The sequence below is a fragment of the Anopheles coustani genome, chromosome 3, assembly GCF_943734705.1.
Source record: "Anopheles coustani chromosome 3, idAnoCousDA_361_x.2, whole genome shotgun sequence".
Classification (NCBI taxonomy): Eukaryota; Metazoa; Arthropoda; class Insecta; order Diptera; family Culicidae; genus Anopheles; species Anopheles coustani.
In genome coordinates, this window is record NC_071288.1 from 14,426,296 (window position 1) to 14,447,399 (window position 21,104).

The 21,104-nt window shown below is 46.5% G+C and overlaps 1 protein-coding gene across 1 annotated transcript; it reads left to right on the forward strand.

Moving 5' to 3' along the window:
• The first annotated feature begins 39 nt into the window (after positions 1-39).
• Positions 40-20,239, forward strand: LOC131261433 (transcription factor E2f1). Its single transcript, XM_058263465.1, has 7 exons — positions 40-718; positions 15,187-16,198; positions 16,267-16,436; positions 16,512-16,941; positions 17,022-17,214; positions 17,290-18,090; positions 18,563-20,239. Exons 2-7 carry the CDS (start codon positions 15,554-15,556, stop codon positions 18,655-18,657), a joined length of 2,334 nt encoding a protein of 777 aa, XP_058119448.1. The 5' UTR covers positions 40-718; positions 15,187-15,553; the 3' UTR covers positions 18,658-20,239.
• Positions 20,240-21,104: the final 865 nt, after the last annotated feature.

Below are 21,104 nucleotides of genomic sequence, written 5' to 3' on the forward strand. Positions count from 1 at the left end.
ACCCAGAATTAGACAGGCGGACAAAGCGCGGAAGACCGTCGAAAAGGAAAGACGTTCTACAGGAGGTTCGTAGACGACGGATATCTGTGCAACGTAGTTAGTGAGATAAGAAGAAGAAGAGGCGCACCCGTCACCACCTTCATGGAACCTTAAATTGTTGCTTTGGTCCATAGTTTTTCTGCCAATCGGAATATATTTATTTCTGTGTCGCCAAGATGCAATGAACATTTGCGTTCAGGAAAGCTTGTTTTCTTCGAACGCTGATTGATACCTACTTCCCTTAGAGGACGCAAAGTAGAAGAACCCGGCCGGGAAGAGGGTGTGTGGCGTGAAAAAATAGGCGAAAGTGGGCAGTGGCGGTCGACTGCGCGACCGATAATGGTTACGGTGTGTGATGATGGTGGAAAATTATAACTAGTGCAACAAAAGGAACAGACGAACGCAAAAACCCGCTCGCCGCCGCCCGCCGTTGAGGCCAAAAAGAAGAACATGTCTGAATCAGAAAAGTCAAATCGAGCGTACGGTGTGTGTGCATATGCGGCGTAGTAGAAATTGTTGAGAAGTGATTGAAGATTTCATCATCGAAAGTGCCAACGGTGCACGCACCAAATTGCTTCGGAAGCAAAAAGGCGGAAGGATCCATCACCGCAAAGCAGCCCAGCCCCGGCGAAGGGCACACGGGACGTAATTCAGCAGATAGGGCAGACACTCCCGCACGGTATGCACGATATATATATATTTCAATAATCTCCACCTAGCTTTCATTTGCCTAGCGATTATATTTCCCCGGGTCCCCATCCATGATGGTTCATGGCGTCATGGCGAATGAATTGTCAATCTTTTCCATTGAGGAAAGGTGTTTCTTCTATCATGTCGACTGATAGCCGGGCGAGGCAGCTATAATAATGGCGCGCTCATCTCTCGGCGAATTGAACGCGCTGATCAACTTTTTGAAAAAAAGCATCACGAAGAAAACGAAGCATAAACTGGTCGTCGTCGTAGGTTTTGTGGCAGGTTTTTGTTTCTTTTCTTCTAAAATATTTTTCAGTCGCCACGATGAGGGCAAAGGCCTTATTTAGCCTGGGTTGCACTTGATGGTCACGTTCGCTGGCGCTACGCAGGAGGGCACCAATATTTTCGCGATAAAACCTATCCGGCATGTACGCTTATGGTGTTGCGCCGTGCATCAACATGATGATGGTGGTGTGAACCGTACAACCCTTGTTGTGTTCCCCAACAACAGTGGTCTGCCATTTTTGCAAATCTCCACATCATCGGGGGCTCCGTCATTCAAATAGAAATCCCAATGTTCTCAGTCAAAGTAGGCGCTTGATGACCGATCAAGGGCAAGGCAAAAGGCCTCGTCTCAGTTGAAGTCAAAGGATGCCACGATTAGCGAAGTGATTTTGGAAGAATTTCCTTTCCTATTCCACGCCGCACTCGTCCCGGGATAACTAGCAACATACAAATAGGTTTTCTTTTCTTATTCGCTTCCTTCGCGTATCGACGTCCGATTTCTTCTTCCCTTTTATTCTTCCTTTTACCTCATACTAGTTTTCTCCTTCATACTCAAGCGAGCAATAAAAAAGGAGCTTATGCATCGCAGCACAGCAGCAAGCCTTGCGTTAATTGCACAGAAGGAGCAAGGATAAGGCTTTCTCTGCGTCGTTGCCGGAACGGTTTAAAATCATCATACCGCCAAGGGGTCCCAGGGAATAGGGATTCCCTGGCCCTGGGGTGTAGTGCTTGATGTCGTTAACGCCAGGACCAACAGGGACCCAAGGAAGGGAGCAGCTCACATACAGTGACACACCGACCATTTAAGGAGCCGTATCGCGGAGCAGAACATGCCTGGATGAAGCGGAGGTCTCTTTGCAGGAAAACCAGAGAGCTTATGAGTGTGTGTGATAATATGTATGGGTATGAGTGCGGGATGTACGCGGTTGTTACAGCAAAATATCTAGCAATGGGTATTGTGCACACTCCGCAAGATCGGATGAGAGCGGGGAATATGTTTCGGTTCTGCCACTGCTAGCGCCCTCCGACAATGCGTACGCAGTATGTTGTTGTGGCTTGCTCGAAATGAAATGCGTAAAATAGCATAAAATGTTTCCCTTTTCCCTGTTCCGGCGCGGAAAGATACGCGGGCCCATCTTTCGCTTGGTCAATTTCCTTCTTCCACAGGTAATCTTTTTCGTCGCAGTGGCATTTGACGGCTACCCCTAATTCTCCATCCCCGGTGTATGTGTGTGTTGGCAAAGGCGCCTGCTAGGAAAAAGGCACCACCACAGTAAGGGATGAGGTGGACCGGGTATTCCGGGTGCCCTCCGACACAACGAGGAAGTCCTCACGACTCGAAAGATAGGAATGATCATAAAAGCAACGCCCGAGAGGGGTCGTCGCGGGATACGGTGGGGTTGCCGAAAAGCCAATTGAATGGCTTTAAATTTCCTTTTCAGACGGGGTTCGCCATTGCATGGAAAGCAGCTTTCGGGCGATGATATAATCGTGGCAAGGATGCCTCGAGAAAGATGTTTCCGAAGGGTCATTTAATCGAATGGTTTAAGGTCGCGGCCGCGGATGATAGCAGTGCGTGTCGGGTTGGATGCAATGGGATATTTTTAGCCTACTCTAATTCGTGCTGTTGGTGCGAAATGTGTAGGCGTCGCAATTCGTTCTTTGCAATCCTAGCAAGCGACTACGCAGTCGGTTTGGTTAAATGGCGTGGGGTCTTTCGTCGGGTGAAAAAGCTTCGTCCAAACCCCAATCGCAAAAATCGGATACTGTTCGGACCTCTCACTCTAAATCTGCACTTTCTCTCTTGCTTCCACTCGCACAAGGGTATGCAACCACTTTCTGCCGCGGCACCGAGCTGCGAGTGTATGCGTGAGCCATGCATGAATTTACTCCCCGCATCACGCATCCCTCCTTTGGGTCCCACGAACTTGCATCGTTCGTTTCCTCCATTCTTCATGCCCCGCGGCCGTTGCCCTACGTCTGTCGTTTTAAATCGCTTTCTGTCTTTTTTGCGCTTTTTTTCTCTTTTGCACATCTTTCGCTTCGCGCCAAAACTATGAAGTGACGTCACATTGCATTTGTTTACTACGATTTTAATTGTCACTTGCGGTAGAATTAAAACCATCGTTTCGTTGATTACAAGTGAACAAAGTTTTCCAGTGTTTATAAAGTGAAAAATTATACCTTGAATTGTGCCAAAATAGGGTAGGGTCGCAAAGTACCTGAAGATGGATTTAGTCGATGAAGTCGATGAAGAAGCAGGATCAAGTGGATTGAATGAGTGAAAATAATGATTTAATAATATTGAATTAGTGTTAAAGCTTTATTTTCCAGTGTCACAACAATTACATGCCGTTAATCCTTCGGATAGCACCGATATGCCATCTGAACCACAAGAGCATCAAGCAGAGAGATCCATTCATTCCGAAGATCCGAAATTAACGGATTATTTAGAATCTATTTCTATTGGTATGACATGATGTCATCTTGTTATCTTTTATATGCACTCTGGCTGCAGCATGTTGCAGTTTCTTCATCAAAAAGTTACCAACATGTTTGTCAGCTACTATTTTAATGCTCGTTACTGCCTATTTCCTTAAAAATACTCTACCTCTTTAAAATCAATCAAACCTATCGTTGCTTGCCCAGGTGTCCTACTGATACCCGACCAATTAAAACTGGCAAAAAATGGCTTAGCAAAAATAATATCAATAGAATCGTGCATACGATTGGAAGGTTCTGCGCGCGTGACTTGACTTTGCAACCAAGCCAAAAGTTTTCTTTTGTATTGAACGTTTTTTAGGTCACCTTCAAGCTTCAAAAGTTCTCCTGTGCTAGATACAGCAGAAAATTCAAAATCCGTCTCCTTACGGATGAGGCCTTCTCTAGGCTGACTTACTGCCACCACCGTGTCCAAAGTGACATTCGTAGTCGCAGTGTTGCGCAGAACTAAATCCAGTTTGGCTTCGAGCCTCTCATTTTGAAATCGAAGTTCTCTATTCTGATTTTCTAGTTTAGTGAACTTCTCTAGTGTAGAGCACAAGGTGTAGGTAGCTAAAGCAAATGATTTGTAATTCTGCTTAACAATGACATTCTGCTCATTAATTTACACGGCTGTAAAACAAACAAATATTAAAAAGAAACACAAATAACTCCATTGCTTTTGGATCCATTGCTTCAGCATAGTTTGATGGTGATGATGATGGAAATGAAGAGCAAGGTTTGAATAAATAAATAATAATGAAAACCTAATAATGTAACTTAATCGATCTTGGATGCTGCTAGATCGATCACGAATGGTTCGATGGCAGTTGACCAGTCGAACAAATTGCCGCTAGAGGGAAACTCCTGATAAGGATGAGAGAGTAAGGAGCAGTCGTTCTCACTCTACTATCTGGTATCTAGACAAGTTATTGAGGATGCATCAGGATGCACTGGTATCAGCTGATACAAGTCAACGACCTGAGACAAATCCGAATTGGTTGATGGATTTGAGAACGACCGTTCTTTCGTTCTGCATAGCGAAAATTTGTAAACTTTGGCTCTAGTAAAATTATTTAAATGCGGAGAACTCTTTACACAAAGCGGAAAAGAAAACACGAATCGATGTAATGGCACTAGATTCGAAAAATTATTAGATAGTAGATTGCGTAGCACTTTAAGGTGTAAACTGAATTATGCTTACATTCAAACATTTCGTTATTTATATTGAATCACCAACTGGTCATGCAGAAGAGCAGCCGATAGCACAACTGGAAAACACTTCGTTCCATGGGTAAATATAAACCATCAAATAACGATAATCAATTCTTACTTGCCTTCTTTCAGGAACAATTGCACCGTAAAAAGTTAGCTCTTCAATTAGAATAATATGATATGACGCTTCCTTTCACGCCACCGCCACAGGCCCACAGGCACGATATACCCGCGCGTGTAAGAGCAAACGAGAAGCAGACAGCTGTCTACACTCTCTGAGTCAGCACAGAGCACGGAGCTAAAGAACAAAGCAGGAGAAATAATAGAAGAGAGAAAGAACACGGGCAAAACAAATACGACACCGATTTTTTTTTTATGCAACGCGTTTGTGACGTCATCAATCCGGCATCACCCTAAACACACCGCAACACCGCAAAAATCGGGTGATGGCAAGCGCTCATGTGTGTGTATAACGCGGCGCGCTTCGACCGCGACACCCAAAAATCTTGAATTTGGCGATTGTTTAGGGGCTCAATTGGATATCCAATTTTTCTATGTGTAATATCCAATTTAGTATCCAAAACCCGCGTGTTCAAGTGACTGGGACGCGCGCGTGGCGTCCGCAGAAGGTAGGCGTGTGTATACGTGCAGGAATCGCTGTCGCGGCCTTCCTGCGGCCTAACATTTGGTGGCGCGTTCGCGGCTGTTTGAATGGAACAGATGACGATCGATAGGTGGAAACGGCGAACTAACGGCGTGCAAGGGTCGCTGGAATATGTTTTCCCTGTATCTTGCTCCATCTCTCTCTAGCTCTCTCTGTTAACTCAGCATGCAGAAAACAGGATTGTCGTAAGGGGTGTTGGAGGCAACGAAGAAGGAGATGAAACGGAACGGTGGAGGCCACTTTTGTTGTCATTGCCATATGTTGTATGCTGGTGTTTGTTCGATCTGAGATCCGCAGTTTGACAGCTCGTCGTGTTGCTCTCTCTCTCGTAGCGATGTGTTGTGTTTAGTACCATCTCACCTACACAAGCGCAATCGGTTGCTCGACAATTTTGACAGTTATGCTGCTGGGAAGCGCGCGCATTAAACATCAACATCGTACACAAATCGACGATCGAATCCTCCTAGAGGAAACAACTTAACTAAACTGTCACTTTCAAATTAAAATTTCCGTTTTGATTTTGTTTAAATTGCGGGGTATGTCTATCTGCATTCGATCCTAGTCAAATCAGTTATTTATTATCCAGTTTGAAATGCCGAAAAATTCAGTATTTTCGCTCGTAGTGCAGTGAAAGTATTTGAAAAGAACACATCAAATTGTCGGGCGCTGGTAAAAATGTCTTTAATTTGTTCAACGGAAAATCCAACCGTGTCTATTCAAAGCCACTGAATGGAAGGGGCGACTGCAATTGCAACTCGAAAGCGAATCCTGTCATCTGCTCTATTTGTGATAGACCACCAGTAAGCAGCTACAATGGGCCGATGGAACGACGGGCTGCATAGCGCACATCTGCCGCTAGCTTTTCTGCATGACGGGAAAGTCCTTTTTCTTCCCTATGCTCACAATGAGAGGTTCCGTTTTCTCGCCCTCCTTTGCAGTAATGCAACAATGCGTAACTATAACGTCTTATCCTTACTCGCTTCGTAGACGTACGGACGAGGTACATGCTCGAACGCCGTTCGTTAGGCAAGGACAAGCAGTGAAACTTGTAAAAAAGGGGGAAATCAAGGAAGAGGAGAGTAGGTAAAAGTCACGTTAATTTCTTCCTGTTGCAGTCACGGGGAAGCGAAGCGACCAAAAATGCAGTGAAGCGTTGTTCCTATTCCAGAGCATGTTTTTATGGGGAAACCTTTTTTCAACCGTTGAAGGTTTTTGTTTCCTTTTTGACTACGCTACGCTGTTGATGAAAACTTGACTGCGTCATGTTGCGGAGTGTCTTTGAACAGGAAACTCCTGCGGAGAACAGCAACGCGAGCTGCCAGTCGCGATAACAGTCGACGAAACGATGAAAACGATGAACGTTGGTATCTTGTTGTTAATCGATTGACTGAATCCGCGTTTTGCACGAACACACCCGCAGCGGGTTGAACACGGCAGCAAACCAACACACCATCCCTTACGGCACTGTGCTGTGCCCGCGAGAAGAGAGTCAGATTTTGCAGCATAACAGCGGCAGCAGTTCTAGGTGAAGCTTGTGGGCAGCAACAACAGCAGTAGGCAAAGTCTAATCCGTGTCCGATCAGGGAACACAGAACGGAACGACAGCAGTTCAGAGGAACCATTGGCAGAGGTCCCTTTTGACAGCAGCAAGTCGGAGCCGTGAAACTGAACCGAGGCGGTGCGTGCGCCATCAGCAACAGTCAGACGGCCGACATTTAGGGCAGAGCGAGAGGACAGAAAAACGGAACAACAGCACAGCACACACAGTGTGCCCTGCTGTTGTGCGATCGAGGAGGCCTCGTGCGTTTCTCTATATCGTTCTGCATCTCTCATACTCGGTAAAGAATCGACGAAGGCCAAGGCAAATGCGAGAGTCCGCGCCGTTGTGTCAGCAGCACACACGGGACGAGGGTACACGGTCTTTTACTTTCGATAGCTGCCGGACAGTAGGGCAGACATTTTTCCTGCACGTTGTGTCGTTGTTGCAAATCAGGGAATTGTGAAAATGCCCCGTGTACATGCCCTCGACGAAGAGGAGAAACAATAAGCGCGTAGGTTGTGAACGTAGTAGGTGCTGGTATTTGGAAATAATAGTGTGCTCCCCGTTGTTGGCTCGTGAAGGCAAAAGAAATCCCATGTGCTTTGTAGGCGGATTGCTACAGTGGAGGCTCACGGTGGCAGTTGGGGTGGTGACGGAAAAGAGCTTTTCAGTGCGAAGTGCGCGTAGTCAGCAGACGTAGCCCGACTGTCGAAATCATGGTCATCACCGTTGGCTCTTGGTAAAGCATGGTTAAGAACTGTTTCCGGCACCTTACTCCCGTACGTCGAGGTTGCGAGCTGTGCTCGAGTGTTCGTTTGCTCCATTAATGCTGCTCGCCTGTGCAGGAAGTGTACGTGGTTGTGGTAGTTGTTGCTGCTTCTGAATTTTCTCCCCCTATACCGCAAGGGATCAGCGATTTTATTGGGGGAGTGGGTGGCACAGCATGCAATTAGAGTTTGCTGCTGAACGAACACGATGTGTTCTGCTGTCGACCGACCCAGCAACGTATGCGCTGCTGCGTCTTCTTCTGCTGACACAAGTCGCAATCGAAGCTCAACGCAATGTCATCCTATCCGGGAATGGGCAAAGTGACAGCTCGGCGGCAGAGCTGCTGATCAGCAGATAGAAAACCGTCTCAGCAGCCTTCGCTGACGAAAGCAGTGAAAACTTGCCGTTTAACCGGCGTTGTGAAAAGTGTGACTATTGGGGGGATGTTTCTCAACTTATTGGCAACGTACTTCCGTGGATGTGATAATTGATAATTCGACTTCCGGCCATCATCCATGACGAGCTGCAGCTTCGGAAGCTGTCACCACATTCACTCAATCGGAATCAGATTGCGTTGAAACAGGTCACCTTCGCTGGATGATAATTAACATCGCTTGAAAATCACGTGTGAGTATTTAGCAAAGGGTTAAACTCAAAGCATTAAACTAACATGATGGGATTTATATGTTACCTTAGTACAGAGTTTTCTTTTCCGTTCAAGCTTGAAGCAAGGGCAGCAATATTCAGTGTGCTTCTATGGAGTCATGCTACGAAGACATGATGTTATATCTCGGTTGCCGGCCGGTCTACTTACAGGGTACTCCTTGTTACTTGTTTAAATTTTCCACATCCAGAGAGGGAAAAGTAGTATTGGGAGAGTGAACTACCAGCAAGGATATGCTGGTGAACTCCAAACCAGCAGTCAACTCCCTACACAACACCATCCTGGAGGGAGTTTTTCTTTCAGGCCGCACATATCGTTCCGATTGCAAGAATGAAGAAATCTCGCAGAAGAAAACAGAATCGCAGCTCCCTCCTCCCCCCGACCAATCTGATCCGATTGCATGGCTAAGGAAAGGGCCCATCGCGTTTTGGGAAGAAGAGGGTGCTGCTGGGTGCATCAGAATGCAGTCACAACGCAATCGGTCACACACACGCTCAAGCGTGCACTACACCGGCCGTTGCGCGGCTCTACAAACTGTATGTGTTTGTTGTAGCACAAGAGGTGCACACGAAACCCGGCACATACGAGCGGCGGACACACAACAGGGCCCGAACCACCCTTTCTGATTAGAGTGTATGTTCTTCTCCCCCTGTGTGTATTTATTGTTGTTGTTGTTCCTTCGCATGCTCTGTTTAATTTACCCATCGAGACGTCAAATTGCCGATGCGGCGACGTACTGCACGGTGGAAGAAATCCGTGTGAGCTGTAGGCTGCCACGGCTCTCAGTGTTGCTCCGAACCCCGTGGGTTTTTGGAAGGTTTCGGATCTAGCTCGTTAAACATTTTCCCACTTCATTGTTGGGGTCTGTATATGTCCTTTCGTTTTCGCTTCACATCCTTCTGACAGCTCTCTGGCGTAATGGAAAAGGTCTCATAAAATCAGGATCACATTTGGGTACAGTTTCTTGGCCATATAGCACCACATTTTCACGACCGTCCTCTGTCGTCTGATATTGGTTTCGTTTCCTTTCGCCCTTGATGATGCTTGCGCGAGCACATCATCGCTGGATTATTGTCTTCGATGGGGAGAGCAGTGCCGGAAGTGGTGTGGTGGACATTTTTTTGCTCTGAAAAAGTCCCGATTTGAATGGGGTTCAATCGAACGGAAAATGGATTTAGTTTCAGCGATATTATTTTTCATTCTAGTCTCTTAAGCTGCTCCGCACACCATACGAAGGGGGCTTGATATGTGGGCTTGGTCGTTCATGCATCCACCCGGAGCCCGCACGGTAGCCGGACGGGTTAGCTTTCGTTTAAGGAAAACATTGTGTCGGGGACCTTTCTGTGAAGGTGTAGTGCCGTGTGCGGCTTCTTGTTGTACTGTAGTATCAGTTACAGGAGGTTACTTGTTTCGCAGCTCGCGCGCATCAGCACAGCAGCACACCACGAATACACATCGCGAGTCTCTCTCGGTGGGCACGAAAACTCTCGCGGTTTGGTGCTACAACATTCGCGGTCCATTTGTGTCGTCCCGCATGTGTATGCGAGAGCAGCAGCCGCAACGAGTGCGTAGAATGAGAGCAACAACAGCAGCAGCAGTTCGTCACTTTCATAATTGACGACGCGATTTTTGACGCATGGGGCATTTAAAGCCAAATTGGGGACTTTAAATCCACCTCGCTGCTTACCGATCACTTCATCGAACAAGTTAAAGTCGTGAAGTTCCTTTCACCTGAAATTTCGATACAGCAACAGGAACAGCAAAAGATCTGTCAATTGTCAGGTGACAGGAAAATCAAAGTGACAGCGGTAGAAATCCCAGCAACTAACAGTAGAACCAAGACAGTGGTCCTCAAGCTTCAATTTTGTTCAATAAACATTAGAAGCATAAATTGATTAAATACTTAAATTCTGATGAATGATGGGTGCAAGAACAATTTCTTTTTGCATCACTTAAACTCTTCTTCGCCTTGCTCGTCCGATTTAGAATATTTCGGAAGGCAAAGGCTTAAAAAATAGCGAGTAGTAGAAAACTCGCGGCTTTTTAAGAGTCAGTATTAATATTATTATATTCCATCGTTAGTGAATCCATTCAATTATTCATGCGTCAGACGGAAGGAAATTTGAAGAATCACTCCATAAAAAATATGTCATCTACATATGCTGCTCCCTTTGAAAACCACTGGCTTTAATGCTGCTCTTGGTAATCTTCCCATTACGGACATGAATGGTAAATTAAAAATATTTGTTACTTAAATGTGAATCATCCTCAAGGATCCTCAACGCGTCCATGTAGGAGTCAAACGTGTGGAGGTTTTGGAATCGATGTGTAATTAGGCAAAGAAAAATTCTAGCTAGTACCGTCCGGTTCTGGAATATCTGGAATTTGAACGCAACCGAAAGGCTCAACTCGCACATTGATGTTTGTTCTATTATTCCCCGTCGCGATGTGGGATCTTCCACCACCCCTAGTTAGCACGATCTGTTCAATGTGTGTTCGAAACCGTTTCCTTTTCGATCTGGTTTCACATCCCGCAGCTGCGGGAATGAAAACTTCTTCCTTTCGGTTTTCCTTTTAGCTATGCTGCTTGACCCACCGCCGTCGTTTGGCCGGGGTGCGTCTTCGTGGCGGAGTTGTGCGAGAGTTCTCTTTTCCTGGGTCGTTGTCGATGCTCTCCGTGTGTTACCTCATCCCGATACTGCTTCTAGTCTCTGGCTGGTCGTTGTTTTTGGTTGATCCTGACTCTCAAGAGCAAGGATTCATAGCGTCCCATTATTGGAGGGCCGTAGTGCCCGTGCACAGTTTTGTGGATTGAGATGCCGACTCAGGATACATTCGTAGAACAATCAAACCATCTCGGGTGTTTTCGAGTTGTTGCCGCATTACGCCCAATGAACCCGATGGTATCGGATTGATCGCATATTTCTATCCTTTTTACAAGCAGCATAAACCGCTTCCTCATGCCCCATGACCACTCTACATCCGCGTCATGTTTTCGGCATTTTTGCTCTCTTTCTGTCTCTTTTGTCAATTTGGGCATCTTTCCGACGCTGCTCGATGTATGCTTACCAGCCTCGGCTGGGTGACTGGCCTCTCTTTTGTCTTTGGGTTTGTCTTGCTCCTCCGCGGTACCGCAATTTTAGCATCAGGTTCTTTCTGCTGACTTTCCGCTGAAGCGGCGTTCGTGTTTGAGCCGCATAACTTCCTGCCTGTTTTGGGGCAAACTGTGTTGACGCACACAAACACCAACACTGTTGAGGTGCGTCATCAACGCCAGTAGAAGTGGTGAAGCTGCTTTCGTTATCGACGAAGCTGACCGTTCAACGTGAAGCACCCAACGTGTTAAGTTGCAAAACGGAACCGTTCATACTTTCCCGATAAAGACAAAGATTCCTTAGATACATTAAGCTTCCTGTCCGCGGACAGGAACGAAGGCATCCCTGCCAAATAATGTGATCGCACAGGTCACTTTAGTATTAATCGACTGCCATTTCTCTTGATTGAATCTCTTTTCATCATTTTTAGAATACAACGAGCCTCGGTGTAGCTTGCTGATGGTTACCGAAAATTCAGATACAGAAATCTTGGACTCTACTATCCTGGAGATAGTGCTGTTTTCAAAGGTTGAAACGTCATCCATTTTAATAATCTCGTCCGGTTTGTGGCGTTTCGCCTATTAGTTTCCTTTCGCTTCTACACCGGATGCTACCGGTATGGAAGATGAACATCAGGCGAGGATTTTTGGCTAATACTATTTAATTATGAAGATAAAAACATCCACACTTAAAATACCACGGGTAGTAACAACGGCCTGAAAAATAAAACCTGTTTGTAGCGTGCCTATCTCTAATACCGCAAGTAAGCCGGTAAATTTCTACCGCGGTGAGCAATGATGACTCACAAAATACGAAACTGCAGATGAATCCGTGTACTCTAATCGCAACATCCGCCCGATGGCTTGTGCGATGACATTTTGACCAGTGAGTGAGAAAGTGTCATAGCAACCTCTGGAGCCGTGGAATGTGGAAAAAAGAATTCTGAAAAAATGGGTTTCATTGCATTACGAATGCCGACAGAGGTCACTGTCTCCCAGTGTCCAACAACCAGGTTCGGATGGCTGTGGGTTTGCGAGCATCATCGCCATATGCGCTAATCGAGTAACGCTATGGGCAAACACTGCAAGACTCCCTTCGCACTGGGCCCTAAACCAGACACCACGGAAGCTGACAAAAGAGACCCCCTGCTAAGAAAGGAGTCCTGCATGAGTAACGGCGGCTGACGATGTGCAGTTCTTTTTTCCTCAATTAAGCCGTGTGTCCCTCTGGTGTTTTTCATCTGCCGGCATAATTTTTGCGCTCTCACTGCATGCACAAGCCCACATGATAATGTTTGCCGGCATCGGAAACAGACGACGGCTGGCTGGGACGGATGATGGCTGCACTCCGAGAGTGCACACGAGACATCATCGTTCGTGTGTGCATGTCGCTCATTGCGTTCCTGCATGCATTTCTCCGAGTACATCCTTTTTGTGCAGCAAACGCTTTGGGACACACACTGTGTCGATGTGTGTGGACACCATTTTGCGTACCAGTGCTCCAGCCTCCTCCGGTTCGTTTGGGGTGTGTGTTTTAAGTCTTCCCGTTTATCACGGGCATGTGTGGAATGTGCGAGGAGACTGAGAAAAAGAATGTCGTGGAGCCGAGGCGCATGGCTCGCGGTACGCGGCAATTCGTTCATCTCGCATGTGCGTACATTTCAGCTGTTTCCAAGACATTTTCTACTGTTTTCGATCTATTTTTAGATCGGATCTGGTCTGACACCATCCCCCGGGGTCCACAGACGACAGCGACCGAGGCGGTATGAAGATGGTGATGGTAAATGGCAATTCTAAGTTGTTTAATGTTACCTCCGTATTATTATCCAGCCGAGGTGAGGTGATCGTCCTAGTCGTTTATCGTGGTATCCATACCTTAATGACGATAGAGCATTATTCGCGATGACTACCGGCTACCTTCTGTCATCGAAGTAGAGATGAAAAACAGCGGAGTGATAGTGAAAGGATCCACACTGTGAAGGTGATGGGGGGAGCTTTTTGAAACGTCATCCTGAAACCGACCGTCTTGCCATAAAGCAGGCGCGAGACGCAAGTAAAGAGCCAAGCATAGAAAGAGGGTTGGTTTAGCGGTACAATGAAAGACACCGAAGGAGAACTATTGCGAGAGTACTTCCCATGCTGGCAGACGCAAAAAGCAAAGAAAAAGCCCAACCGTTTCCCGGAGAACACTTTTCTCTCCGTCGATACATCGAGCGAGTGCTGCCCTTTTCTCAGCAGACCCGGTTCTGCTGGTCGCCGGTGGAGCAGCACCGGGTTGGAGCAGCGCGCGCGCCTTGAATCCCAGTCAGCAGCAGCAGAAGCAGCAAGTTCGCGCGATGCTGGAGAAAAGTGACGCTTCGGGCGGTGGAAAAAGCGCGCGCGAGCCGGCCATTGAACAAACACACCATCACAAAGGCACCGTTAAAAAGCTATGCACGGTTTCTTTCGTTCCATCGTAGCGAGCGCTTGCTCTGCTCGGCCGTCGTGGTCGTCGTCGTAAGTGGTGATGGTGGTGATGTTTTAGTACCGGGCGCTGTTTGCTTCGATCGAAAACCTTTTCTCCACAATTGTTTTGCGCGGTTCGCAGAGTACGTGTATCTTGAGTGGACGTTGCTGCCTCTTCGCTCGTCAAAGCAGTCTGGTTTATTTTTCCGTTTCCGCTCCCTAGTCCTCCACTCTTGCGGGATCGCAGCCATCATTAGCCGGCTTTTAAGCAGCGCGCTGGTTGAGTAACTTTAAACCGAGAATCAGAGGATACATAATCTAATGTGTTCCCATTGCTTTGAGAATCATTCCATCTTCATTTTTGGGTTATCACTTACAAGGAAAGAACTAAACATAACATCGTGTCGAAGTCGAAATAATTCATCGTGTTGACTTTTCCTTGACCATCCTCAGTTGTTTTAACTTTCGCTAGTTTAGTGTAATTCGATTTCACTCAGTGCCGTTAGTTGTTTTCACAATGAATTTAAATGTCCATGAATATGGTTGAAAAACAAAAAAGAAGTATGCGCAGATGTTCGTGTCATTCGCAGTTCGATGAACGTACATAAAACAAGAACAGCCGTCAGAAGAAGGAGACGAAGCTTGGGTTTAAAGGGCCGAAAATAAACTAAAAAAAGAAATCGATGATTTAGGCAGTACGCTACATTCTTTAAGCAGCAAATCAGAAATGGTAATGGCACCTTGTTCTCATACAGTTAGTCGTACACCCTCCTTCATTTGCGTTCGCTTTGCAAAAGTGAGTGCAAATATGTGTGGCGCTCTTGGGCGGCGGAATCATAGCATAGAGTTTTGGGTTTTTATAGCAAACCGTTGAGTTTGTAAGGTTTGCTGGTTTTGTTTTTTTAGGTCACGAGTAAATTTCTGTATTTCACCCTGTTGTCGATTTAGTTTCACTTCGTTCCTCACTGGTACGATTGTACCGGGTGTGTTCATCGCGGTGCGCGCACTGGTGAAGAAGAGCATAATAAAGTGCGCAGTTGCATTTAAATGACGGCCGGTCAAGGTTGTTTATGTGCTGAAGAAGAATCAAATTGTTTGGTTGGCATCACCAGTGTGGTCAACCGATGCTTGACTATATCAAGAATATTGTCTGTTCAACTATCATTTAGATAGGGTTTATGAATTTCTTTTTAGTGAAAGCATACCATTATATTTTAGTATTAAAATTATTGAGTAAAAACCTGCTTTTTGTGTTTCACTATTAATTTTTCCATTTTTTCAACTCATTATCTTTGCAGACATGCGATTCCGTCGAAAACCGTAATTCTAGAAGTAACCGGTTGCCTTTGAGGTTTGAGGGGCAAGGAAATTGGATACAAACACTTTATAACAAAAAAAGGTTTATAGGGAAAAATATGCATACGATAAGTTGCCATCCCTAGGACATTACGTGAGAAGAAAAGTTCGCCCGTCCGTCAGAAACGTTTCCATTTCTTCAAAAGTTTACCTTACCTCCCGCGGATAAATCTTCGGTGATATGCTTTACTGGACTCAGTGGTGGTAGCCATTGTTGCACGTATGACATTCGCCAGCGACGTCGAGTTTCGTTAGCGTGGTTGTTCTATTTGTGAAAACTGTTAGTGACGGGTCTGTGTGTGCGACATAATGTACGCAAAGCAGGGCCATGCGACGGGTGGAAAAACTGCTACTGCTGCTGGTGGCAGGCAGAACATAAAAGTGGAGTACCTCAATGGCAGGGGTACTGGGAGTGCCAGTGATGGCCCACTCAGCGGGGGTCGAAGAGCCGGTGGTAGTGGGGGGCCCGTCTACAGCAGCCGGAAGGCGTCAGTGGTCAGCAACGGCAGTGACGTATCGAACGAGGACTACGAGGAAGTGAAACCGGATCTGCAGGTCAGCTCGCACCTGCTAGATCATGGGTACGGGTGCGGAGTAACCTCCTCATTTTCCGTCGGTTCACAGCAGAATGCTGCATCGCAGCAGCAGTCGAGCGCTAGACATCAGCAGCTGTTGTCCGCGCAGGAGCGAGGTGGCCATCAACAATACAACGGAAGTAGCGGCAGCAGTAGTACCAGCAGTAGTAGTACTAGCACCGGTAGCAGTAGAATCAATTACATCAATGGAAGAGGTAGCCATCACCACAATACGCCTACTACGACCACTATGCCATCGTCGTCGTCGTCTTCGACGCCTTCACGGAGCAACGGAAAGCAACAGCAGCAGCATCACCAACAGCAACAGCCTACTAGTAGGCAGGCAGCTGTCGATCCTCCGATAACAAACTTTTTCAGGGTAAGACATCCATCCTTGCGAGACATGGGGCGCGAGATACCGTTCTAGCTAACAACTCCTTTCCGCAGGCCATCAAACGATCTTCACAACCGTCGAGCATATCTCCCACACCGGCCAAAATTGCCAAAAGTAGCAATGGCACTGGCAGCATCAAGACGACACCACACTCTACCTGTTCGACCCCGACGTCCTCGATATCGTCCTCGTCATCCAAAAAGCGTTACTCGGATCGAACTAGGTGAGAATTGATATCCCTTAGGGAGGGTATCCATGTGACTACAACATTATAACTGCTTCTTTTCTACTCTACCAGGTACGATACGTCGCTCGGGCTGTTGACGAAAAAGTTCATCGATTTGTTAAATGCATCGCCGGACGGCGTGGTCGATCTTAATATTGCGTCCACGCGGTTGAAGGTGCAAAAGCGGCGCATCTACGACATTACCAACGTGCTCGAGGGCATCGGGATGCTGGAGAAGAAGTCGAAGAACAACATCCAGTGGAAGTGCGGCAATTCGTTGTGCAATATCGACCGGAACGCGCGGATACAGCGTGAACGCTATCGGCTGCAGCAGAAAGAGAACCTGCTCGATGAGATGATTGTAGAGCTGCGGACGGCCACGAACGATGACATGCTGCGCACCAAGCACGGCTACTTTACCTGCCAGGATCTGAACTCGATGGAAATGTTCCGCGAACAGACGATCGTCGTGATCAAGGCACCACCAGAGGCTAAACTAATGGTGAGTGGTGTGCTGGGAAGGGTTTATCCATTCGCGCGTGTTTTAAAGGGTTTGGTTCTTTTCCGTTTGTATTGTTGCAGTGGCCGGATGTGAAAACGCCACAGGAAATCTTACTCAAGTCGGAAAAGGGTGAAATTGATGTCTTCATCTGTCCGACGGAGCCGGTCGGAACTGTCAACAGTCCGGCGGTGATTGCCGGTGATCCGTTGTTGGAGAATTTCGAACCCATCCTGTCGCCATTCCAGCGCGCAGATAAAACGTCCAGCCCGAATCGTGAGTAGTAAATCGCTTGCTTGCCTTCTCCCTGATACAAGTTGATCATTTGTTCTTTATTCGCTCTCACTTTAGGAGGAGCGTCGAAGCGATCGTCTCCTTACGCAGCCCAACGTAACCTCAACCACGCTTTGTACGATGAAGATTGCGATGAAAAAACGGATCAAGAGGAATCGACGGGTATACATTCGGTAATGGCGACGCTGTTCGGATCGGCCGCACCAACCGATGGGCAGAAGGTTGTGGTACACACCGAACGGTACGACTCGCTGCTCAATGGGGACAAGAGCCACCGCAACGACGGCGAGGAAGATGACGATGACGAAGACGACGACGATGACGAACAAACCGAAGCTGAGGGTTGCTACTCGAACCCAAGGCGTACGGTTCATGCCGGCGGCGGGATGCATTTCAATGCTAGTCAAAAACCAACGACGACGACGACGACGACGATGGTCAATGGTGCGATGGTGGCGTCTGGCGAGAGAGTTAAATCCGAACATGTGCCTGATAATAGTAGTAATAGTAACGGTAGAAGCGCCATGCACACCACGACCATGGGAACGTTTGTCGGCAGCAGCGGTAATGCGATGCTGGGTCAGGGTGTATCGTCCGGTGGTGGTGCCGGTGGTAGTGGCGTGATGGGCAACGGCAGCGTGGGGGTTAATCACAACAACAATATCAACGGCGGCGGCAAGCTGATGCCGGAGGAGATCACGAACGTGAACGCGTCCCTGTCGGATAGCAAGCTGAGTCCGAACCTGTTCCAGTTCGATTTCCCCATCAGTGGTCTGTCCGCGCTCAAGACACCGAGTGCCAAGTCGTCCCCGGAGAATCTTCAGCGGTACGGAATTCCGGACTTTGACTCAATGCACGGTAAGTTCCTAAAGTGGGGCTACTTGTGGGGGGAATTGCTTTGCTGTTTTGGGCCATGAATCTCCATGCATACTATATCCAGCAGGAACTCGGTGCTGTGATTTGTGTGGTTTTTATATTTCACATCACAGTCTGAGTTCTTGCTCGATGGTTTGCCTTAAACGACGCGATAGGATAAAGGATGTTAGTGTGGTGCGTAGCTAGGTGGTTCTGGTGTGCATTCAATTACATCGTGTGATATTGATCTATACCGGAACTGAACTCTCATGGGTCTGCAGTTACATTATATCGGAGCATCGTGTAGCACCATGAGATTCAGCTCCGGTGTTTGATACTTTCCTGCCAGCAAAAAAATATCGAAAAGAATGGAAATTTTAACATACCACAAAGTTTGCTATATTTTGCTTTTTATTTAAAAGTTGCGTTTTTGAAGAGCGCATTTCAAATAATTTCTGTTTTGATTGTTTTTTAGATCTGGATATTTTCCTACCGTTGGAACCGACTGCCGACTACAACCTGTCGATGAACGAATCGGAGGGTGTCTTCGATCTGTTCGACTTTAACTGATGAAGCCGCAGTCGATTGCCGTAACTATCGGCTGTTGTTGTGCGTCGCGTCCTGTACAAATATCCCCCGTATGTCGTTTTTCTTATCCTACACCTCACCATCAACATCATCCACATCATCATGAAATCTACAAACACGACACGCGGCGTTTTCGACAACGAGCAGCCACGTGTCATTATCATGCCGTGCGATAGTGATAGGAATGATACAAAGCGAAAAAGGTAGTAGCGGGAAGAAGGGCAGTGAGGCATACAATTCAACAACAGCAACACACGACGGTCGGTAGTTGATCCGTTTTGTTAGTGCAAGGTAAGGACACACTAGAAAATTAAGCAAAGAGAGTTTCTCGTTTGATTAGCACGACGGTCTCTCCGGTACGGCAATTGTGCTGTGCTTATACACCAATCCGTGGCATCTTTCCCCCCTCGTTCTACGTCCACTGCGCTTACCACCAGGCGACTTGTCGGGTCGGTCCTTTTTCGTACACAAATCATTGGCGGTTTTCGAAGAAAGACGTTCAACAGAAGGGCGCCCACAAAAGTAACAACAGCTCCACGAGGATGGTTTAAATAATCGACGGATGGGAGCGGATAGGACAGAATAGGTTTTTAGATTCCCGACCCTCCCACGCTTCGAACCCTTTATTTTGTTACACAATTTTGTTAGATGGTTTGTTTTCTGTTTAGCATTTTTTTCTTTCTTCTAGAGATCAGGTTATTTCTTTTGATAAGTATTTTCTTTTGTTGAATTATTTGTTTCCGATTGTCGGTTTTTTATTTTGCATCCCCAGTTTCCCCTCTTCTCCCGCAGAACTGAGAGTTGTGTAATATTAGATGTCTAAGGGTCGCACGGACACACGGAGTAGGTCGCGAAAGCGAAAGTTTATCCTGAACACTCTTGGTTTTTGTTAATGGTTGGAAGATTCCCTCTCGCCATAGGAAAGGAATAAAATCAGGGCAAAAGGAGGGAAAAGAAAAACAAAACCCCCCTTATCGAGAGGATGGTTCAGCGAGGTAGAAACTCTTTACGCGGAGCGTAACAGTGGGGAACAACCCGGGATATCGCACGGTACAAATGTGCATCCAAAAAAGGGGGAAAGACTTTTATATTCGTCATTCACATTTAATAGTTACTTTTATACACGGTACCATGTACATATAGTTAAGGTTTGTAAATTATTTCAAATAAACTGTTCCGGATGCTATTAAAAGCGGAACCGACGTCGGACTAGAGGAAGGAAAAAAACACAAGTTCTTTTAGTTTTGTTTCTCTTCAGGGCCACCCGGAAAGGGTTAGAAAATGTGTCGACTAGCTAAGATATTAACAAATAGTAGCAACACAACAAGCGTGCTCTTTCGAGCGCCTAACCTCTTGCAGGACAAACTAATTTGGAGAAAAAAACTACAAACTAATTTGTGACGAGACTGGCTCAGCACATTCAACAAATCGCGAGAAAAAAGCACACACTGAACCTCCGACAGTTTCTTCTGTAACATAAAACTAGACAAAAATAGTAACAGGGCACAGAAACACTCTGGAGAAAAAAAAAGAGAAAAGCAGTAGCGGAGAAAGAGAATACAAACAGACAAATATGTAAGATTATTTTAAACATTAGATCGTAAGGCTGGAGGAGACGAAGGATACATCCCAGACATTCATAGAAACAAAAAAGAAAAACGCTCACGCGAAAGGGAAAGCAACCTCTACCGTAGGGTATAACAAATCAATAATCCTGGGACACAAACAATAGACAAAAACATATTGGTGTAAGATGTAAATCCTAACGAGCGCAATTTGGTATGGAGTGAAAATCTGACACAATACATAAGTTTTCCGCGCATTTCGTTTAGTACTGCAAATCCTGGCTACGAAGCTTGCTACGATTGCGGATTACATCTGGACAAGATGATGGAGAACCTACGCGTGTAACTATCAAATGTTGAAAGTAAGCAAGCACCAGAATCTTAACAACATGAATCGTGAGCAGTAGAGTGTTTGCGTGCGTGTGTGTGCGTGTATGGTGGCGTGAATGTTTTTTTTTGAATGTGCATGTGTGATTGTGTATGATGCAGATTCGCGGTTGGATCCGTCTCCTTGGAAAGTGAGGATAAATTAGCCACAGTAATCAAATACGCTTCTTATATGACTCCGTTGCCAATTTACGATACGTGCTTGTTTGGTTTTTACGTCGACTGTTCTTGATGCTTTACGCCGCCTACGCGTCGGTGTTTTGAAACATTGGTAGAGTTAGAATTAATTCCTGAAGGGTTCGACGAATTCCTGCAGGGTGTTAACGACGGAGCAACCGAAAAATGGAACAAACAGTTGAACATCCACCATCCGAGAAACGGTACAATGGTATTGAAATGAATTTAACACACAAAAAGAATTACAATGGAAGAACGCACCAATGATAGGAAATGGGAGGCAATGGCTGGCGTATCGTG

Excerpts from the sequence above, each read along its gene's own strand:
- LOC131261433 (XM_058263465.1), top strand. The coding sequence starts at position 15,554 with ATGTACGCAAAGCAGGGCCATGCGACGGGTGGAAAAACTGCTACTGCT. Across the intron at positions 16,437-16,511 it reads CGTTACTCGGATCGAACTAG|GTACGATACGTCGCTCGGGC; the intron begins GTGAGAATTGAT and ends CTACTCTACCAG. Across the intron at positions 16,942-17,021 it reads CACCAGAGGCTAAACTAATG|TGGCCGGATGTGAAAACGCC; the intron begins GTGAGTGGTGTG and ends GTATTGTTGCAG.